Source organism: Peromyscus leucopus, chromosome 3 (assembly GCF_004664715.2).
Source record: "Peromyscus leucopus breed LL Stock chromosome 3, UCI_PerLeu_2.1, whole genome shotgun sequence".
NCBI lineage: Eukaryota > Metazoa > Chordata > Mammalia > Rodentia > Cricetidae > Peromyscus > Peromyscus leucopus.
In genome coordinates this window covers 150,634,174-150,652,423 of record NC_051065.1, presented here as the reverse complement: position 1 = coordinate 150,652,423, position 18,250 = coordinate 150,634,174, and the positions used below count along the sequence as shown (strand labels likewise).

Sequence of the window (18,250 nt, the reverse complement as noted above, 5' to 3'; positions counted from 1 at the left end):
ATTTGAATCGCTAAAGAATTTACACTCACCCCGGATATGAGAAATTCAATTTAAACCTATAAAGTTTCAGGTGCCTTAAGAGTTTAGTTATAATCTATTTAATTTTCAAAACTGGCTGCAAACTTGGAGCCCATCAGTATGTATCATCATGATTTAGTTCATTTTGGTTCCAATTTTTTACCTTTGTCTCTCTTATTTTTAAATTTTCCTTTAGGCATAATAAGTTCTTGAATGAGAAGACTATAAGTATAAAATGTTTTTATTATTCTAAAAACTTTTAATTCTTTATAGAATACTGTCATCAAAAATCTAGAAATAGTCTAATTTTATTTTTTTATTTTTATTTTTTGGTTTTTCGAGACAGGGTTTCTCTGTGTAGTTTTGCACCTTTCCACCAAATAAATACAGGTAATGTTAATGACTTAAGCATTTAATATCTGATTAAATGAGCAATCCTATTTATCTTTTAAAAAACAGACATAACCCCCATGAGGGAAGCCAAGAGTTGAAAATAACTGTTAAAACAAAGGGAGATATTAGTGCTGACAACTAATATTTGTCAGTATACAGAAATAAATCACCCAAGGTCATTTACTTAAGTTAAGAACAGATTGTTAAAAGGTTAGTATATGTTAGCTATACTTTTCTTTGTGTTCATGTGGCCATTCATCTTGGGACCTAAGTCCAAAGCAGGACTGATCCATCAATAGACTTCAAAATAAAGATCTTTTATAAGTGAAAAGTATTATCCTGAAATAATTTCATTTAAAGAAGGTAAGAATTCTATAAAGCTCAGATTAAAAGCCTTCTGGGAAGGAGAGAGGAAAATCAGTCTGCTTAAAGATTGTACTAAACAAGTGATTAAGTGAATAGTTATCATCTAATTCCTTTCTGAAGTATATGATCTACCTTTTTTTCCTCTGAAGGCCTCAAAGAGTCAGCAAAAGAAATGGGGATATTTTATTATTCATCTACTTTAACATTCACTATTGCAAATGGACAATGTGCATATACATCATATACATACAAGCATAAACTATTCCAATAAATTACTTCTGTAAGCTGACTCTGAAAATAAACTGGTAATAAAATAAATACCAAATAAAGGAAAAAGCAAATGAACATATACTGGGAAAGGAACACGCATAGCAACTGATGATCAACTAGATACAAGCAATAAATTAGTCAGAGGTCATACAATAAAGGATTCCTTTACTCTATTATAGTCACATGCAACATTCTATATATAATAGTTTGAAGGTCTTACCTGGTTTTTATACAAAAAAACAAACAAAACAAAAACAACCTCATAGAAAACACTTATTACTTTAGTAAGTAAGCTTTAAAAAAATTAATAAAGCTTTGCTCCACCCACAAATCTGGTATATCTAGTTTATGCCACTTTGAACAGTTTTCATTCCTAGGTGCTGAAGAGAGTGTAGTTTAGTCTTAAAGTTCACATAGCTGCTTTTATAGGAAGTTCAGCTAATTCTCACTTTTTAATGTGTATGTTAACCCAGTCTGAACTACTCTGGTTATACTCTTATAAACTGATTTCCTCCTCAATGTCTATGTCGAGTTGGTTCCAAGCCACCCCAACAGATACAAAAATCTGCAGCTGCTCAAATCCTTTATATAGATTATCACAGTATTTGCATATAATCTCTAGATTACTTATACTATCCAATTCAATTCAAAAGCCATTTAAAAATTGTTATATTGCTAGGGAATATAACAAGAAAAGTCTGTGCATGTTATGTTCAGTACAGATAAAAATTCTAAGCATTTTACTATTTAAATCCACCCACATGGGAACCACAGACAAGGAAGACTGACTAGACCATTTATACTCTACCTTCGACTCACATTGCTATTTAGATGACCTATAAGAAATAATTTGAATTTGGCAGATTACCCGTTGGCTATCGTTTTAATATTACGTTTTCTTATGCATTTACTCACCATACTTGAGGGCGGATACACCCCATGAGGCTGAGATTGTGCTTGGACACTCGAAGCTGTATGCCCCGGTGCTGTGCCAGTAGAATGTGCCTGTTCATGTTGGGAGCCATAGGAAACTGTCTGTTGGCTGCTCACTCGAGATTCTGTGAAGACTGATGATCCCTGACCACTGTCAACTGTTCCATCAGCTGAAGGATAAATGAAACATCAGAGGGACGGAGGTGGAAGAGGGAGAAGTCGTTCACATTTTAGACTCATTACATTAATGTTACTGGTTATTTCTTTGTTCAAATTTGGAGTAAATTTTAAAAAATAAATAGCAGTATTATTAAGTAGATTTCTATATTTAAATGAGAAACTTGTGCAAAAAAGTAGTAATCTTAAAAAAAAATTTCTCATTAGGCAGTAGTGGCACACGCCTTTAATTCCAGCACTTGGAAGGCAGAGGAAGGTGAATGTCTGAGTTTGAGGCCAGCCTGGTCAACAGAGATAGTTCCAGGACAACTAGAGCTACAAAGAGAAACCCTGTCTCCAAAAACAAAACAAAATAGCAACAACAACAAAACAAATAAAAATTTTCTCTGATTATCACTGAATGATATCATCATCTTAAACTTTACCCAACTTCCAGTTCTTCCTCTGTGGATGGAGACCTGTGTCTACTTTATGTTAAACACTTAATTCAATTACTGAGCACTGGTCTCATCAGCTTTGGTCTACTTTGTAGTTTTGCTAAAAGAGCTGAACCAGATTAATAGCTGCTATTATAAATAGCAAATTTATTCACCTTTCATTACTTATATATTTAATGTAAAGGAGCTGAATAAAATAGATAACCTAGAAACTCAAAACATCAAGACACTAGATGTTTTCAAATATCCTTATATCAGAAGCACAATTTCTCAGTGTTTCACCTTTCTATTAATCATGGGTGTAAGAATGGAAACAATCACCGGGCGGTGGTGGCGCACGCCTTTAATCCCAGCACTCGGGAGGCAGAGCCAGGTGGATCTCTGTGAGTTCGAGGCCAGCCTGGACTACCAAGTGAGTTCCAGGAAAGGCGCAAAGCTACACAGAGAAACCCTGTCTCGAAAAAACCGAAAAAAAGAAAAAAAAAAAAAATGCTGATTGGTTAGTAGTCAGGCAGGAAGGATAGGCGGGATAAGCAGACAAGGAGAATTCTGGGAAGATGAAGGCTGAGTCACTAGTCACCAACCTGCAATTCGGGGAGCAGCATGTAAGGCACACACGTAAAGCCACAGAAAACATGGCGACATATTGATTAACAGAAATGTGCTGCGTTTAAGTGTAGGAGCTAGTCAGTAGTAAGCATGAGCTAATGGTAGCGCAGTTGGTGATTTATATAAGCCTCTGTGTGTTTACTTGGGGGATGAGAGTGGGAAAGATTTGTCCCGACTGCTGGCCAGCTGGGACACAGGCAATCTTCTGACTATAAGCATCACCAACACATTTGCTTATTTCCCTCAATACTTACATAACACAGATACACTAGGCTGCTGATATTGTAGCTGTTGATGTTGATCTGCCTCAGGTTCTTCAGGCTCTACTTGTGTAGAAACTGAAGCAGAAGTGGTGGGAACAGTAGGTATGCCAGTGCTAGCAGAAGAGAGCTGCTGAATTCCTGCCTGGGAAACACTTGGTTGTTGTTCGTTCTGATGTCTGAGACTGATCTCTTCCTGTTTTCTTTTTTCTTGCTCCTCTCGCACCAACTGCCGCTGCTCTCGTTTTCTCTTAATTAATGACACCCTGTCTTTGATAGCTTTAGCCATGGTCTTGTGATCACCTTCACAGACATACCCAGACTCCACCTATAGAATAAAACAGTATATTAGGGAAAACAGGATCTCTAGAGAAAACACTTCAAACCAAACCAAACAACACTGCAGAAAAGTAGACTAGTCTTTTTTGGAGGGGTGCATTTATGTATTTTTTCAAGTCTTACAGTGTGGTACAGTTAGCCTCAAACTTGGAATCCTCTTGCCTCAGCTTCCAAGTACTGAAATTACAGTGCTATTATCATCAGACACCTTAAGATTCTTCTTACCCAAACACTAAAATTGTCTGCATTATATGTTTCCCCACAATTGTGGTAAACAAACAGAGTGGATCCTATCATTTTCTATAGAAAATTACATAAAATTAACAATAAAAATAAGTACCTCTTTCATATCTGACCCTTTCTCTACTATTCAACAGTTTTTTTTATAAATCCAAGTAAGGCTATTAAAGTAAGGTTATTAAATATAATAACTGGCTATTTTAGGCACTGTGGCATACCTATATTTGGTTAAAGGTTTCCTTTTATACATATTTAAAGTAAGGACACATCAGAGTGATTAGTGATTTTTGATCTTGAAAACATTCTTTCAAAGTAAAAACTGTTATCACAATATTTATTTTTATTATTTAAATGTGTATGTGCACGTGTATGCAATGGCCAGAGGCATCTAATACCCCAGTGCTGAAGTTACAGGAAGCTATGAACTGCTTTGATTTGGGTAAATCTATAGTGCTTATAATGATGGATCAAAAGCTAACAATGTTTAGAAACAATTCCAAACTTGGTAAGACTGGATATGCCTATAATCTTAGCACTCGGGGGACAGAATGACCATGAGTTCAAAGTTCCTCAAACAAAACAGTATATAGCTAACACATTTTGACTAGAGTCAATTACTAAGGAGGAGTTATTCACCTTTACAGACTTTCAGAAAGACTCCAGAATACATTCCAGTCTATTTCATCCATCCACTTATACTTACATGTTATTTTCCTCAAATAAAAAAAAACTAAAATCAAACCACATTATCAAAACAATACCAAAAACTACAAAGAAAGGACTTAAAGAAAAATCATAGGGAAAGACAAACATATGGGATCAACACAACCTTATTGTTTTTTTCTTTCTATTAGTATCAGTATACATAATATACATAAATCTACAACATTTAAGGGCCAATTTACCATTTCTTGAGCAACATCTTCTGGTACATCCCTCTCCAAGTCAAAGGAAAACTCAATAGCTTCATTGTCTTTGTATTTTCCCTTTAATTTCTTAATATCTTCAATACGGAGCCATAATTTAATAGCTATCTTTTCTCCATCATCTTCTTCTGCTAATTCTACCCGTACCCCTGTTTCCTCCTGGAAAAAGGCATGGTTCAAAAGGTCTTTGATGGAATATCTTTCAAAGAAAAAGAAAATTAAAAAAAAAAGTCATTAGTTTGAAAAGATATTTGTCTTTCTGAGACAGTATCTCACTACGTTGCTCAGGCTGACTTCAGACTACAAAGTACTTTCAGACACGAGAATGACTTTCAAATGTATGTGTGTGTTTACTGTTAATTTAATTAAGGAGAAAATAATCTGTGATAGAAAAACAAACGAAAATTTGTGATTCATTTTAACATTATTCCATCTGAATGTTAATGTTATAGAGTTGTGTGTGTGTGTGTGTGTGTGTGTGTGTGTGTGTGTGTGTGTGTGTGTGTATGTGTGTGTGTGTGTGTTGGCAATGGGATCCAAGCGCTTACACATGCTAGACAAGCACTTCTACATCCCCAGCCTACCGTCATGTGCCAATATGTTTTATTAATAACAGCTGACAGGGGCAATTTTTAAACCAAATGATCTAAACTTTTTGTTTTTGTTTTTTCGAGACAGGGTTTCTCTGTGCAGTTTTGGTGCCTGTCCTGCATCTTGCTCTGTAGACCATGCTGGCCTCGAACTCACAGAGATCTGCTTGGCCTTGCCTCTCCAGTCCTAGGATTAAAGGCATGCGCCACCGCAGCCCAGCCAAATGATCTAATCTTATTATTTAGTAGGATATAATTATGAAAATAATGCATAGAATATCAAAGCTTCAAAATACCACAGACACCTAGATAAATAAATAAATAAAAATTAAACTGTGTTTCACCTTGTCTGGCTCTCGAACAATAACTATCCAATGGAATATCATTTCTTGACTATTGTTTGCTTTTTTTGTTTTGTTTTGTTTTTAAATGTATACAGTGTTGTTCTGCCTGCAGGCCTGAAAAGGGCACCAGATCTCATTAATAGATGGCTATGAGCCACCATGTGGTAGCTGGGAATTGAACTCAGAACCTCTGGAAGAGCAGCCAGTGCTCTTAACCTCTGAGCCATCTCTCCAGCCCCATTTCCTGACTATTATAAAATGAAGGCAGAGGAAGGTTAAGATTCTTTCTCAAAGTTCTACAGTTATAAATGATATAATCATAACTAAAACATAAATTTATTGATTTCTAGTTTGGTACTTTCTACAACAGCAATCTTTATTTACTACAATAAATCCCTTCAATTCCTTATCAACAACTTGTAAATTAGGCAAGTCAAGTCTGATTTGCATAACAATCAATCTTTTTAAAAAAATATTATGTTTATTTTATGTACATTGGCACAAGTGTGTTGGATCACTGGGAACAGGAGTTACAGACAGTTGTGAGCTACCATGTGGGTGTGGGAATTGGACCTGGGTCCTCTGGAAGAGCAGCCAGTGCTCCCAACCGCTGAGCCATCTCTCCAGCCCTACAATCAATCTTTACACAAAATACCAGTAATCAAAGAAACTGCTCCATCCAGAAACAGAATAATGTTTTAAGACTCGAAACAAATATCCCTTTGTTTACACTGAAAAAGTCTTAAAAGAGCTTCTAAGGGCTGTATATTTCAAAACAGAAACTCAAACTAAGTATCTGCTGAACAGTCTGAAAGATCATGATGTTGAGCTCTTCTAAATAACAAAGTTTTGAAAAGAACATGAGACTAGAAGAGTCAAGATACGGAATTCTTGAATTTTGCTGATATGCCCAATTGTGCCCACATTTGAGGAGACAGGTTATGTTCAATTTACAGTTTATATTTGTATTAATTAGATGGTGTGCCTTTTGTTTTTAGGCTGGTATGGGGGGTTGTGGTAAAGGCAGATTATTTTTCAAATACAGATCGTATCTTTGGCAAGCATACAGGTGACCCATCAGCCACACTGCGTAACAGATACTTGATACTCTTCTCAGAAAAGTTCTGTTTGTACAAATGACCAAGCCAGATCTCCTCCTAAGCCTTGGGTGAAATCTCCTTTTACTCAAAGGAATTTTGATGTTTTGCTCTTTTTAAATCCTGGCATAATAGTACAAAAATAAAGACCTGTGTAGCTAAGTTGATTTTTAAAAGCCAAGATTTTACTTTACTTTCAAACTTCAGTGGGAAAATGATTAAGGAATGGATTTGTTGCATTGGAGAATAAACTCTACTGTAGAGTTTTCTAAATTATTATATTGTTATAAGTAGTTTCCATTGAATGTAGAGACTATGTTTAAGGTGTTTCTGGCTTAAACATTAAACTTAACAGACTTAAACAACACTAAAACACATTTTTACAGTTAAAGTGAGCAAATCTGGGTAGGTTCAATGGAAATAATCCAATTTTTAAAAAGTGTTATATGCTATGAATGAAAAAATGGAACAAGTATTAAATATACCTCACTTCAAGCAAGAAGTAACTTACCTTTCATCTTTGTTTTGACGAATACATCCCTCAATAATTTCCTTCACTTCAGGAATTGCTACTTTGTCAAAACTGGCTGGCTTCACTCCCTAAAATCCACAAAAATAGCCATAAAAAACCCATTAATGAAAAGAGAATCCCGACTTTTATTTTATTTTTTTAAACAGGCTGCCTTCTTAATATCCTGGCCTTTTTTCCTGATGTATCGGCAGGAACCACGTAGAGATCAGAGGTAGGAAGTGGCAATCTCAGAAAACAGTAAGTAGTATGGCAGCTCTTACTCTTACAGAAAAAAAAATAGGCTGTGAACATCATCTTTCCTTACATTTAAAATGGTATCCAGGTGTTCTGATTGGTTAGAAAATCTTGCAAACTAACACATTGATTAATTTAGCCTTTATTCTGGTCATTGAACCCAGGGGTAGCTATGAATTTACAGAGTTTGGTAAGCATCATATATACAGTATTATTCTAAAAACTTAAAACAAAGAATTATGGGTTAGTATTGATTTGGCAGGATAACTAAGGAGCCAACTTTACATAAATAAAACAGAAAAATGAGAACGAGGAACTGTTGTATAAGTCTATAAACCCAACACTTGAGAAGCAGAGGCAAGAGGATCAGTCTATCCTTGGAGCAATATGTTAGAATGAAACCTCTGATCAGGCTTCTCTCACAGATACTAATAGGCATCCTACTAGGGCACTGTCTATGAGCCCCCAGATAGAAGACTTGCTGATACCCCTGGGAATGTTACACCTTCATCCTTACCCTCTTCCCTGCATCCAGCCTGGGAATCCCGAGAGTCTGGCTACAGAATCTCTCTATGAATAACCCCTCCTTCCCATCCTTTCAAAGGTCTCAAAAGAAACTCCCTCCCCTGCCACTCAGATCTTGATTCTCTTCAGGAAAGGGACTCTTCTCAGAGCTTCTGCCATGCTATTTCGCCTTTGTCAGTAGGTTCTTGGAAATAATGATATAATAAAATGTTTCTAACAATCCTATGTGAGTCAAAAGAGGTTCAAGGCCATAAGTAGATAAATTAATCAGCTTAGTCAACCTAAGGCTATCTTCCTCCACTTGACCCTGGTACCTCTGGCCATTTTCCTACCAGGTCACAAGGTCACCTCCACCAAGTACATACACATTATCTACAAAGATCTCCTTGGTGGACTCATTGCTCATAGGCTTTGTAGTCTTATTCCTTCTGCTCTGGGCATCTACCTATGAGCCCCTAAAAGCAACCTACCAGGCAACTTCACCAAATTTCTGATTTTTTTTAAACCACTGTTACAAGTGTTCCACCTGCTGATTACAATAAATGCAGATTTGACAAAAATAAACAACCTCTTTTAATAAACTCCTTAGTGCCCACCCACAATGGCTGAACCCACACTCATCAATCACTAAGAAAATGCTCGACAGTCTTGCCTACAGGTCCATCTTACGGAGGCATTTTCTTAATTGAGGTTCCTTCCCTTAAGATGACTTTAGCTTGTGTCATGTTGACATAAAACTATGCAGCACATAGTGACAGTTCAGAATTTTCATGAGATATAAATTCTTTGGCCAGATGTGGTGACACATGCCTTTAATTCTAGCACTCTAGAGGCAGAGGCAAGCAGATCTCTATGTGTTACAAGGCCAGCCTGGTCTACATAGTGAATTCCAGGATATCCAGGGCTATATAGAGAGACTCTGTCTGGGTAGGAAAGTAAGTACTGTAAATCACCTAGTAAATCTTTGTGAATGAGACTTTCAGCAACATGTCAAATTAGCACTATTTGGAGGTAATTTAGAAGGAAAAGGATTCAGTATTGATTGTCATTTCATTTTAGTAATGAAGGGACAGCACCAGGCACAGTGGCATATTCCTTTAAGTTTGAGAAAAGCCTGATTAACACAGTTCTAGGCAAGCTAAGGGCTACCTAGTGCAACTGTCTAAAAATGAATCCCAAAACCAAAATAAAAACAGTCTACAAAAGGAATTCAGATACATATACCAACAAGCTGTACAAGTGGGAAACACATAGATGGGAGGGAGTTTGCTCTGAAAATAAGTTACATAATTCTAATTATCTGTATAGTCTCAGTTATACACATAAAACTAGTGATAACTGGATCACAGGAAGGTAATCTCTCACAAGTCTAAATAAAACACTGACTTCCTTATCTGTGGTTCCCTTTTCACTGTTTTAGTTATTTTCAGTCAACTGTAGTTTGAAAGTATTAGTTTTTGTCTCGATTCTGTTCAAGAAACCACCTTGTTAATTCAATATTTTATTTTCCATGAGTTATTATTTCTAATTTCCTGTTATGCCTAATACATACACACACACACACACACACACACACACACACACACACACACACACACACACCACATTTATGTAAAACTTCATTATAGGCATACTAAGTCTGGGGAAAATATATTTATCACTAGTCCCAGGTATCCACTGGAATTATACACTGAACGATTCCGTGTAAAAAAAAAAAACTATTAAACATGGTTTGGTTAATTCTCATTAATTACCCATTGAATTCTTTCAAGCACTGATTTGGAGAATTGTACTCCTGATGCTAACTTTTCACAGCAGCTAACTCTGTAGTAGAGTGAAAGCCTAAATTCCTATGCAGGTAATTTGAAAGTTTAATTCTGAGAATGACTACAAAGATCTTTTTTTGTAGGTTTTCTCCTCTTTTCAAACACATAAGTGGTCCCAAAATACCATCCTTCACATAATTTTGTTTGAGGATCTCATACAGGCATATAATGTGTCTTAGTATTAAGTCTATCCCCATCCCCTCCACCAATCCATGCACATACACACACCCTTTGATTAAAGCCACTGAGTCCACTTATTGCTGCCAGTATACATTTGGGTGTAGGACCACCCACTGAATCCTGGGAAGTAACCTCTTAGGGGCTGAACCCTTGTAGGAAAATGACTCTCGCCTAGCAATTTCCAATAGCTCCTCAGGTAGGCTGGTAGTCTGCCTTATTTTACCCAGGTCTTGTACATGCTGTCACAAATGCTGTGAATACATGTGTGCAGCTGCCTTGCTATATCCAGAAAACACTTTTTTGCTGTAATCATCCACTTAGCTCTTACAATCTTTCCATCTCTTCTTCTATGATGATGTCTGAGCCTTGGAAGGAGGGCATGTGATACAGATGTCCAATTTAGGTTTGAACACTGTGAAGTCTCTTATTCCCTGCACACTGACCAGTAGTGGGTCTCTATGCTAATCACCATCTACTTCAAAAAGAAGTTTCTTTGATGTAAGTTGAGAGAAGTTATAACGTATGGGCATAATGACAGAGATACCATTATGAGTCACTTTAAAATTATGCCTCCTTAGCAAAATAATAGTAGTAAGTTCCAGGACAGTCAGAGCTACAAAGTGAGACCCCATCTTGGAAAAACTACACCCCCAAGTACCAAAAAGGAAAACAAAAAGGGAAATTTGGTTATCCTGCCACTATTTCACCAATAAACTTATTTGTCAGGGCAATCCTTAGCTCACTGGATTCACAGCTGAGGAAGATTGATGGTGAATTACTCCCCACTCCCAGTAGCATGCATAGCACCTTCCGGAACTAAGAAAGCTAGCTAGTAGGGATGAAGCTTCTAGGCTGTTACAAGGCTTTGCTTTTTCCGTGTTCTAGGACTCAAGTATGCAGTACCTTCAGCAACAGTCTTATCATCAAGTTCTAGGTGGCAATGGCCTGTCTATGGGACCCACTAACCAACAACTCTGCCAAGGGGAGTAACTGTTCTCCCCTCTCCCCTTACCTCAGCTACAGGGAAATTCCATGTAAACTCTTTATAGAAGTGTATCTATTTTAAAGAAAGCTTCTACAGTAGTAGGCTTCCATGTGGCATTTCTGAAAGTCTTTAGTATCAGCTGTCCCTACCCATACTCAGTCCTCTACCCTGCCCTCCTAAGCCCCATCCCATTTAACCCTCCCTGTTCTACTATACACTATTCCTCTTGAAATCAGCCTGCTCCTGCCTTCCAAGTGCTGGAATTTTAAAGTGTCATTCCCCTTTCATACGACCTGCACAGTGTCTCTCCACTTCAGTCACACTTCCCATGGCCCCTTATTAGTTCCCTGACTTCCATGGGTACTCAACTTAAATCACGTATCTAGAGTTAAAGGTGGCATCCAGATATGAGATCGAACGTGCAATGTTTGTCTTTCTGGGTCTGAGTTACCTCATTCAAAATTTCTTCTTTTGAGAACTGTTAGTTTCATGTCGTAGTCTTATTTGGGTTGTTTGTTTTCCTGATGGTTTCTTTTGGGGGTAGGGGGAGGTTTGAAGACAGGTTTTCTCTATATAGCAGCTATGACTGTCCTAGAACTCACTCTGTAGACTGGGCTGGCCTTGAACTCAGAGATACGCCTATCTCTGCCTCCCGAATGCTGGGATTAAAGTTATTATTTAGTATTCTAAAGACTAACCCTCCAACATAGATATAAAGATTATTTTTTCTCATTCTGTAGACTGCCTTTTTACTTGAATGACTGTGTCCTTTGCTATATAGAAGCTTTTTAGTTTTGAGATTCCATTTATAAATTGCTGATTTTAATGTCTATGTTACCAGAGTCCTGTTCCAAAAAGTTATTAGCTCTGTTTATAAGTTGAAGTGTATTTGCTTCTCTTAACTCTTATACATTAAGGATATTGGGTCTTATGTTGAGGTCCTTGATCTATCTGGAGTTCAATTTTGTATAGGTAGAGAGACATAAGAATCTAGTTTCATTGTTCTTCATGCAACCAACAACATGACTAGGACCATTTGTGGAAGATTCTCTCCTTTCTGTGTATATTTTGGTCTCTTTGTAAAAAAAATACCAGAGATGGTGACACCTACAGCAGTGTTTTGTCTTGGACTCCCCCCCCAACCCAGACAGGGTTTCTCTCTGTGTAGCTTTGGAGCCTGTCCTGGATCTCAAGAGATCTGCTTGGCTACCCCACCCCACCCCCACGCCCCCAGTGCTGGGATTAAAGGCATGCGCCACCACCACTGGGCTACTTGCCTTGGAATTTTGATGAGGATCACAGTAATCTGTAGATTGCTTTGGTAGAATGGCCATTTTTATAATATTAATCTTACCAATTGGGCATGGGAAGTCTTTACATCTTTAGTTGTCTTCTTCAGTGTCTTTAAGTTTTCATTGTACAAGTTTTTCCCTTCCTTGGTTGGATTTATTACAAAATTATTATTATTTTCAAACTATGTTGAATGGGATTGTTATCCAGATTTCCTTCTTGATATGTTTGCTGCTGGTATCTAAGAAGGCTGAGTTTTGTGTACTAAGGTTGTTATTCTGCTACTTTGCTCAATGTGTTTATCAGCAGCCAGAGTTTTCTAGTAGAGAGAGGCTTTAGAGTCTTTTATGCATAGAGTCATATCACCTGCAAATAAGAATACTTTGGTTTCATTCTTTCCTATTTGTACCACTGCTAACACCTTCAATCATATTATTGCTCTAGCTTAGACAGCAAGCACTATACTAATAGTAGTGGAGAACATAGACACTCTTGTCTTACTCCTGATTTTAGCAGAAATGTTCTTCATGCAGTTCTAATGAAAATGAAAATAATACTGCTGAAGTCAAAAGATGCTATGATAGAGCAAAGGAGGTATTTCAAATTTAAGACTAAAAGAAGTAGAAAACGGGGGTTGTATTTCAGTTGGTACAGTACTTGCTTAACACATATGAAATCCGGGGTTGATCTCCAACACAGCATAAGCTGAAACTGGTGTTACATGGCTAATCCTGCCACTCAGGAGGTGGAAGCAAGAGGATCAAAAATTCAATATCATCGGTTACAAAGCAAGTTCAAGGTCAGCCTAGGTTACATGAGACCTTGTACCAAAAAAACAAAAAATAAAACCACAAGTGCTATGGTACATAGGCAGTTGTGGATATACATGAATACCATCATCAGTAAAACTGTAATAAAAAGAACTACCTTGAAGCAATTTTACAGATGTCTTACACTAAAAGTTGATAGTAGAAGATTTGAGTTTTCTGTTTTATTGGCTTTTTGTTTTCTACAATAAAGTAATACAGCATACAGTAAACTTAAATGGGAAAAAAACACCTAAAATACTACTGGTAAGCAATTGTCTGAAACAGACTTGGGTGTAACAGGTAGAGTGTAGTTGGACTTCGGATATGAAGATACTTCAAATGCTACAGAAAAATAACCAAACCAACAGAAAATTTAATGAGGAAAAATGTGACTTCATCCATAATACAGTATCTCAAGGGAATGTGCTTAAATTACTGGCAGTACCACACTAAACTAGGATAACAAATATGTACTGACTTCTGTATCAATGTAGGAAGTACATAAGAAATTCTCCACAACCTGCTTTCATCCCTGACGATCCTTAATTGTCATCTTATTAATAACCCTATTTATGCAAACATATACACATCCATGTCTTTGTAAATTGTAATTTTTATCTACTAGCTAATACAAAAATGAAAGATAAAGCAAAACCAATAATTGTGTATAGCACATCTTAAAATATATTAGTTTTACTGTTGTTTAAATCTATAATTAAAATTAGATAAAGATGGTTCCTTATGCATACCCAGAAGCTACTGTGGCCTTGGACAATGTACTGTAAATGGCAAGGTAGCCAATAAAACTGAGATATAACTTATTAGTCCATAAGTTGATAGTAAAAGATTAAGACCATTACCCACCTAGATTTTGGAAAAGTAAATAAAAATCTTACCAGTCAGCCAAAATGCTCAGAAAAGCCTTTAAAAAATAATATGTAATAATGTATAAATGTATTAACATTTAAACATAAAATAATATAAAATGTATAAATTTGGTATTAATAAACAAGTAAAGTATATAAAATGAGTACAAAGTTCTACTGGTCTGAAAGTGACCTACAGGGGAACCATCTGAGACACTAGGTAAGAATGTACTCAAAGCAAGGTTTTTGAGATACACATCACACTCACAGACTTTTTGTTTTTAAGATATAAGAACTTAATAACATATTTTTAAAAAGTTGATCTAGATTATTGTAAAACATGATTTTTAGCACCAGAGAGCAATAATATGTTCTTGTGATAAAATTTCATCTTATTTCTTTTTAATGTGCATATTTCAATAGAGATTAATAACTTAAAAGCCCTACCACCCTGCAAAAGCAACCACTTTTCTTTACTCCTTAACTCAGTTCTATTTGGTGGTGTTCCAACCAGTAAAAGCAAATATATTCCCCATCTTTTCTGAGTAAGGTTAGAAAATACAAAACCAAAAAGAATACTAAAATAGAAAAACTGGGTTACTCTTAAAATACAAAAAAACTAAGCTTTATTCACTGAGGACACATACTCTTCTTACTCCACTCATCAGAACCAGCAACTTAGCTCTAAATGTATTCTTGCTTTATTGTTTCAATTCACAGGTTCTATCTTTGGGCAATCATGTCTCAACATACACACAACTCCTTCAAACATAGAATAGCTTAGTTCTCTCCTTTAAGTGACATAAAATTATGCACTTTCTCATTTTGTTTTGAGATGTTATCTCAAAGTCACTTCTCTAACATAGCATATAGAGTATAAAAACTGAGTAATTTTTTACTCCAAAGAGGTAACAGAAGACAAATGTTTATCAAATATGTTGCTTTATTTGAACTAAAAAATTTTATGGACTCTGACTTCTTTAATTCTGTATGTTTATGGTTGTCAACTAATCTGCTAGAAACACAGAAATGAGTCATAGTAGAGAATTCTTTGGCTCAATCTTCAATTTCTTAAAATAGTCAGGAATTGTCTCAAAGCTTAAGTTTCAAATGTTAGTTTCAAATGATTGTCCTAACCATTCATAATTGAGAAAAGCATACTTTCTCACACAGAATAAACATAGAACATTAATTAACTTCATTCAGCAGTTTAAGTGAAACTTCCTATTTACATCATCAGAAAAGCTACAATATGCCCTTTATAGAGACCAGAAATTCTTACCTCATTTATACAATCCTTTTGAGAGCAGCAGCAGCAATGAGAATTTACAATAACAAATACTGAGCAAAAATCTGTCTTCATAAAATCCATCAGAAAAGGCAAAACAGATTTGTTAGAGTTTACAGAAAAATTAAAGGGAAAGTGAATAGAAATACAAACTACCAGAACAACTTAGCCCACAGCATAAGGAAGACAAATGTCAAAGTCAGACTGGAGCACATTTTCTTGTTTAATAGCCATGCTTCCCAACTCTAACAAAGCTTGCTCTACTCAGCCAACAGATCCTTGGATAAGCATGGAGACTTTTATTTGCTCAAAGCTCCACCTACTACATCCAAATGTTCTGCCTCCTTGACTTTGAAATCTACCTTGGAGACTTTTCTGTATGTAACACTAGATACCTACCTACTAAAACACTTCCTTCATACCAATCATGCTGAAATTATGCTTTATTTAAAAGTGTGTGTGTGGGGGGGGGGGGGTTTAGCACAGCCAACAGAGCAAATTCAGAATAATTATCAAGCAGGGGCACTGGTGGTTACCCAATTAACTTATACTTTCACTGGTTGTTTTTCCAGAGGACCCAGGTTTGATCACTCCCACCAACCACATGGCGGCTCACAAACATATGTAACTCCTGTTTCAGGAGATCTGATGTCTTCTTCTGGCCTCCATGAGCACCAGGTACACAAGTGGTACATAGAAATAAATGCAGGCAAACTCATGCACATTTGGGGGGGGGGGGAGAAATTTGTTTTTTGAAAGTATGCACAATAGCTCCTCTGTTTTATCAATTGAAAAAGTGGTGATATTAGGGCTGGAGATACAGTTCAGTGGCAGAATGCTTGCTGAGCATGCATGAAGCCCTGAGTTCAACTCTCATTAAACTGCTTTTCCACTTTCTCATAGCTTTTAAAAAACAGTAATGAAATGGTATACAAAAGCAGTAAAGGTTTCTATTTCTTTTCCCTCCTTTAGCATGTGCAGACATTTCCTAGGGAAAAAAAAATTTCAGTCCCAAATAAAAGCTATTATGAATTTAAGTGTTGTTAAATTTTCCTTCATGGTATTAATATAGTAAAGGAAGCACTGCTTGTGGCATTGTTATAATGGGTAATAAAATAAAGCTGTATCCTTTGTAATGGTATGAGACTGAATCCCAAAGACGACAGCATATGCCAAGGTTTCAATCACTGAAAGTATAGTAAGGGTTGGATGCTATTTGGTACAAATACTTCTACTCTAGGGATAGTTAGGTGACTGAGTGGGTAAAACCACTTTGCCACTGAGCCTGATCTGAGAGTTCAATCCATTAGACCCCAATGTTGGAAGAAGAGAAAAAGACTCCTGAAAAAAAGTTGTCTTCTGACCTCCATAAACATTACTGTGATGCACTAGTTCCGCAACACAAAATAAATGCAACTTAAAAACAAAACAAAAAACACCACTTCTATTCCAGTTAGAATTCTAACAGACTATATCTCAAAGCAGCTACTAGTAATTTCTGGCTCAATATTTATCACTATTAATTAAGTAGACTAAGATGTCAGGTTTCTGGCAGGAAAACAAAAGTTCTTTTAACTTACACATATGAGGAAGATTGCTTAAGACTATATTTGGCTAACTCAGAGCTTTAAAAAAAAAATGCCTTTCCCATGCTTAAGATATGGGTATATGGGCTGGAGAGATGGCTCAGCAGTGGAGAGCACTAGCTGTTCTTCCAGAGGACTTGAGTTTAACTCCCAGCACCCACGTGGCAGGCTCACAACTGTCTATAACTTCTGTTCCAGGGGATCCTACACCTCAAAACATACATGCAGGCAAAACACCAATGCACTAAAAATAAAAATAAATTTTAAAAAAGATATAGGTATTAGAACAACCTAAACGAGTACAGCTTTTTTGGTTGTTGTTGACAACAGTTTGATATAGGCACAAACATCTAGACTCTGTGAAAAGAAACCTTTTCTGGGCTTGCGTCAGCAACACATAATAAAATCGGGAGTGACACAGCCGTGTATCAGAATGGCTCCTGTGTAAGGATGACATACAAATTTGTGGTACACTCTTATTTTTTGAAAAAAATAAATCAATCTTTCCTACAAATTAAGAGTTTCTAATATCTATAATAATATCATTACATTCAAGGAATGGAAACAAAGAGTCCATCCTAAATTAACCTTAGCTTAAAAAGATGGGGTGTTAGCAATCAGAATTTGGTGGTCAAAATTTTAATGCAAAAGAAATAAAGCAGTGATTTGGGGAGGTAACAAAACCATGATAAAAAATGTCATTTTACCTGACCAGAAATGTTAAGCTATTGGAGGAGTAAGAAAGTACAAACAGCAGAACTGTTTACCTGCTTAAACAAACAAACAAACAAACCACTTATCTTTGTTTCAAGAACTCACAGTAGTAATTATATAAACCATGATAGCCATTAGCAACTTTTATCTTTTATAATTTCCTAAAATATTATTATGCTTAATGTACTTAAAATATATTCCCCTTTCCCTGAATAGCTGTTTTAGTGTTTAAATCCTACAGCACAACCAATAACTTGCACGTAAAGGAAAGAAGAACCAATTCTTTTATTAAAGAACTGTAGTTTTATAATCGTATACTTAAATCAGTATTTTTCAAACATCAATAAGCTTTGACTTTTTTTTGTCAGTTTGTATATTTGGTTTCTACAAGGAAGGCTAAATTCATTCTGATTTGC

General features: G+C 36.2%; 1 protein-coding gene across 21 annotated transcripts in view; it reads right to left on the bottom strand.

Annotated features, from left to right (window-relative positions):
* Positions 1 to 18,250, bottom strand: part of Wnk1 (WNK lysine deficient protein kinase 1) — a 145,043-nt gene that overhangs the window by 53,222 nt on the left and 73,571 nt on the right. For 20 of the 21 annotated variants that reach the window (XM_028880452.2, XM_028880474.2, XM_028880455.2 and 17 more), the window contains exons 5-8: positions 7,511 to 7,599; positions 4,948 to 5,167; positions 3,458 to 3,791; positions 1,963 to 2,150 (exon numbers count right to left, since the gene is read on the bottom strand). In XM_028880452.2, coding sequence (XP_028736285.1) covers positions 1,963 to 2,150; positions 3,458 to 3,791; positions 4,948 to 5,167; positions 7,511 to 7,599 — 831 coding nt within the window. Of the gene's footprint in view, positions 1 to 1,962; positions 2,151 to 3,457; positions 3,792 to 4,947; positions 5,168 to 7,510; positions 7,600 to 15,528; positions 15,936 to 18,250 lie in introns of those variants that run through there. The other variant, XM_028880466.2, reaches the window with a different exon arrangement.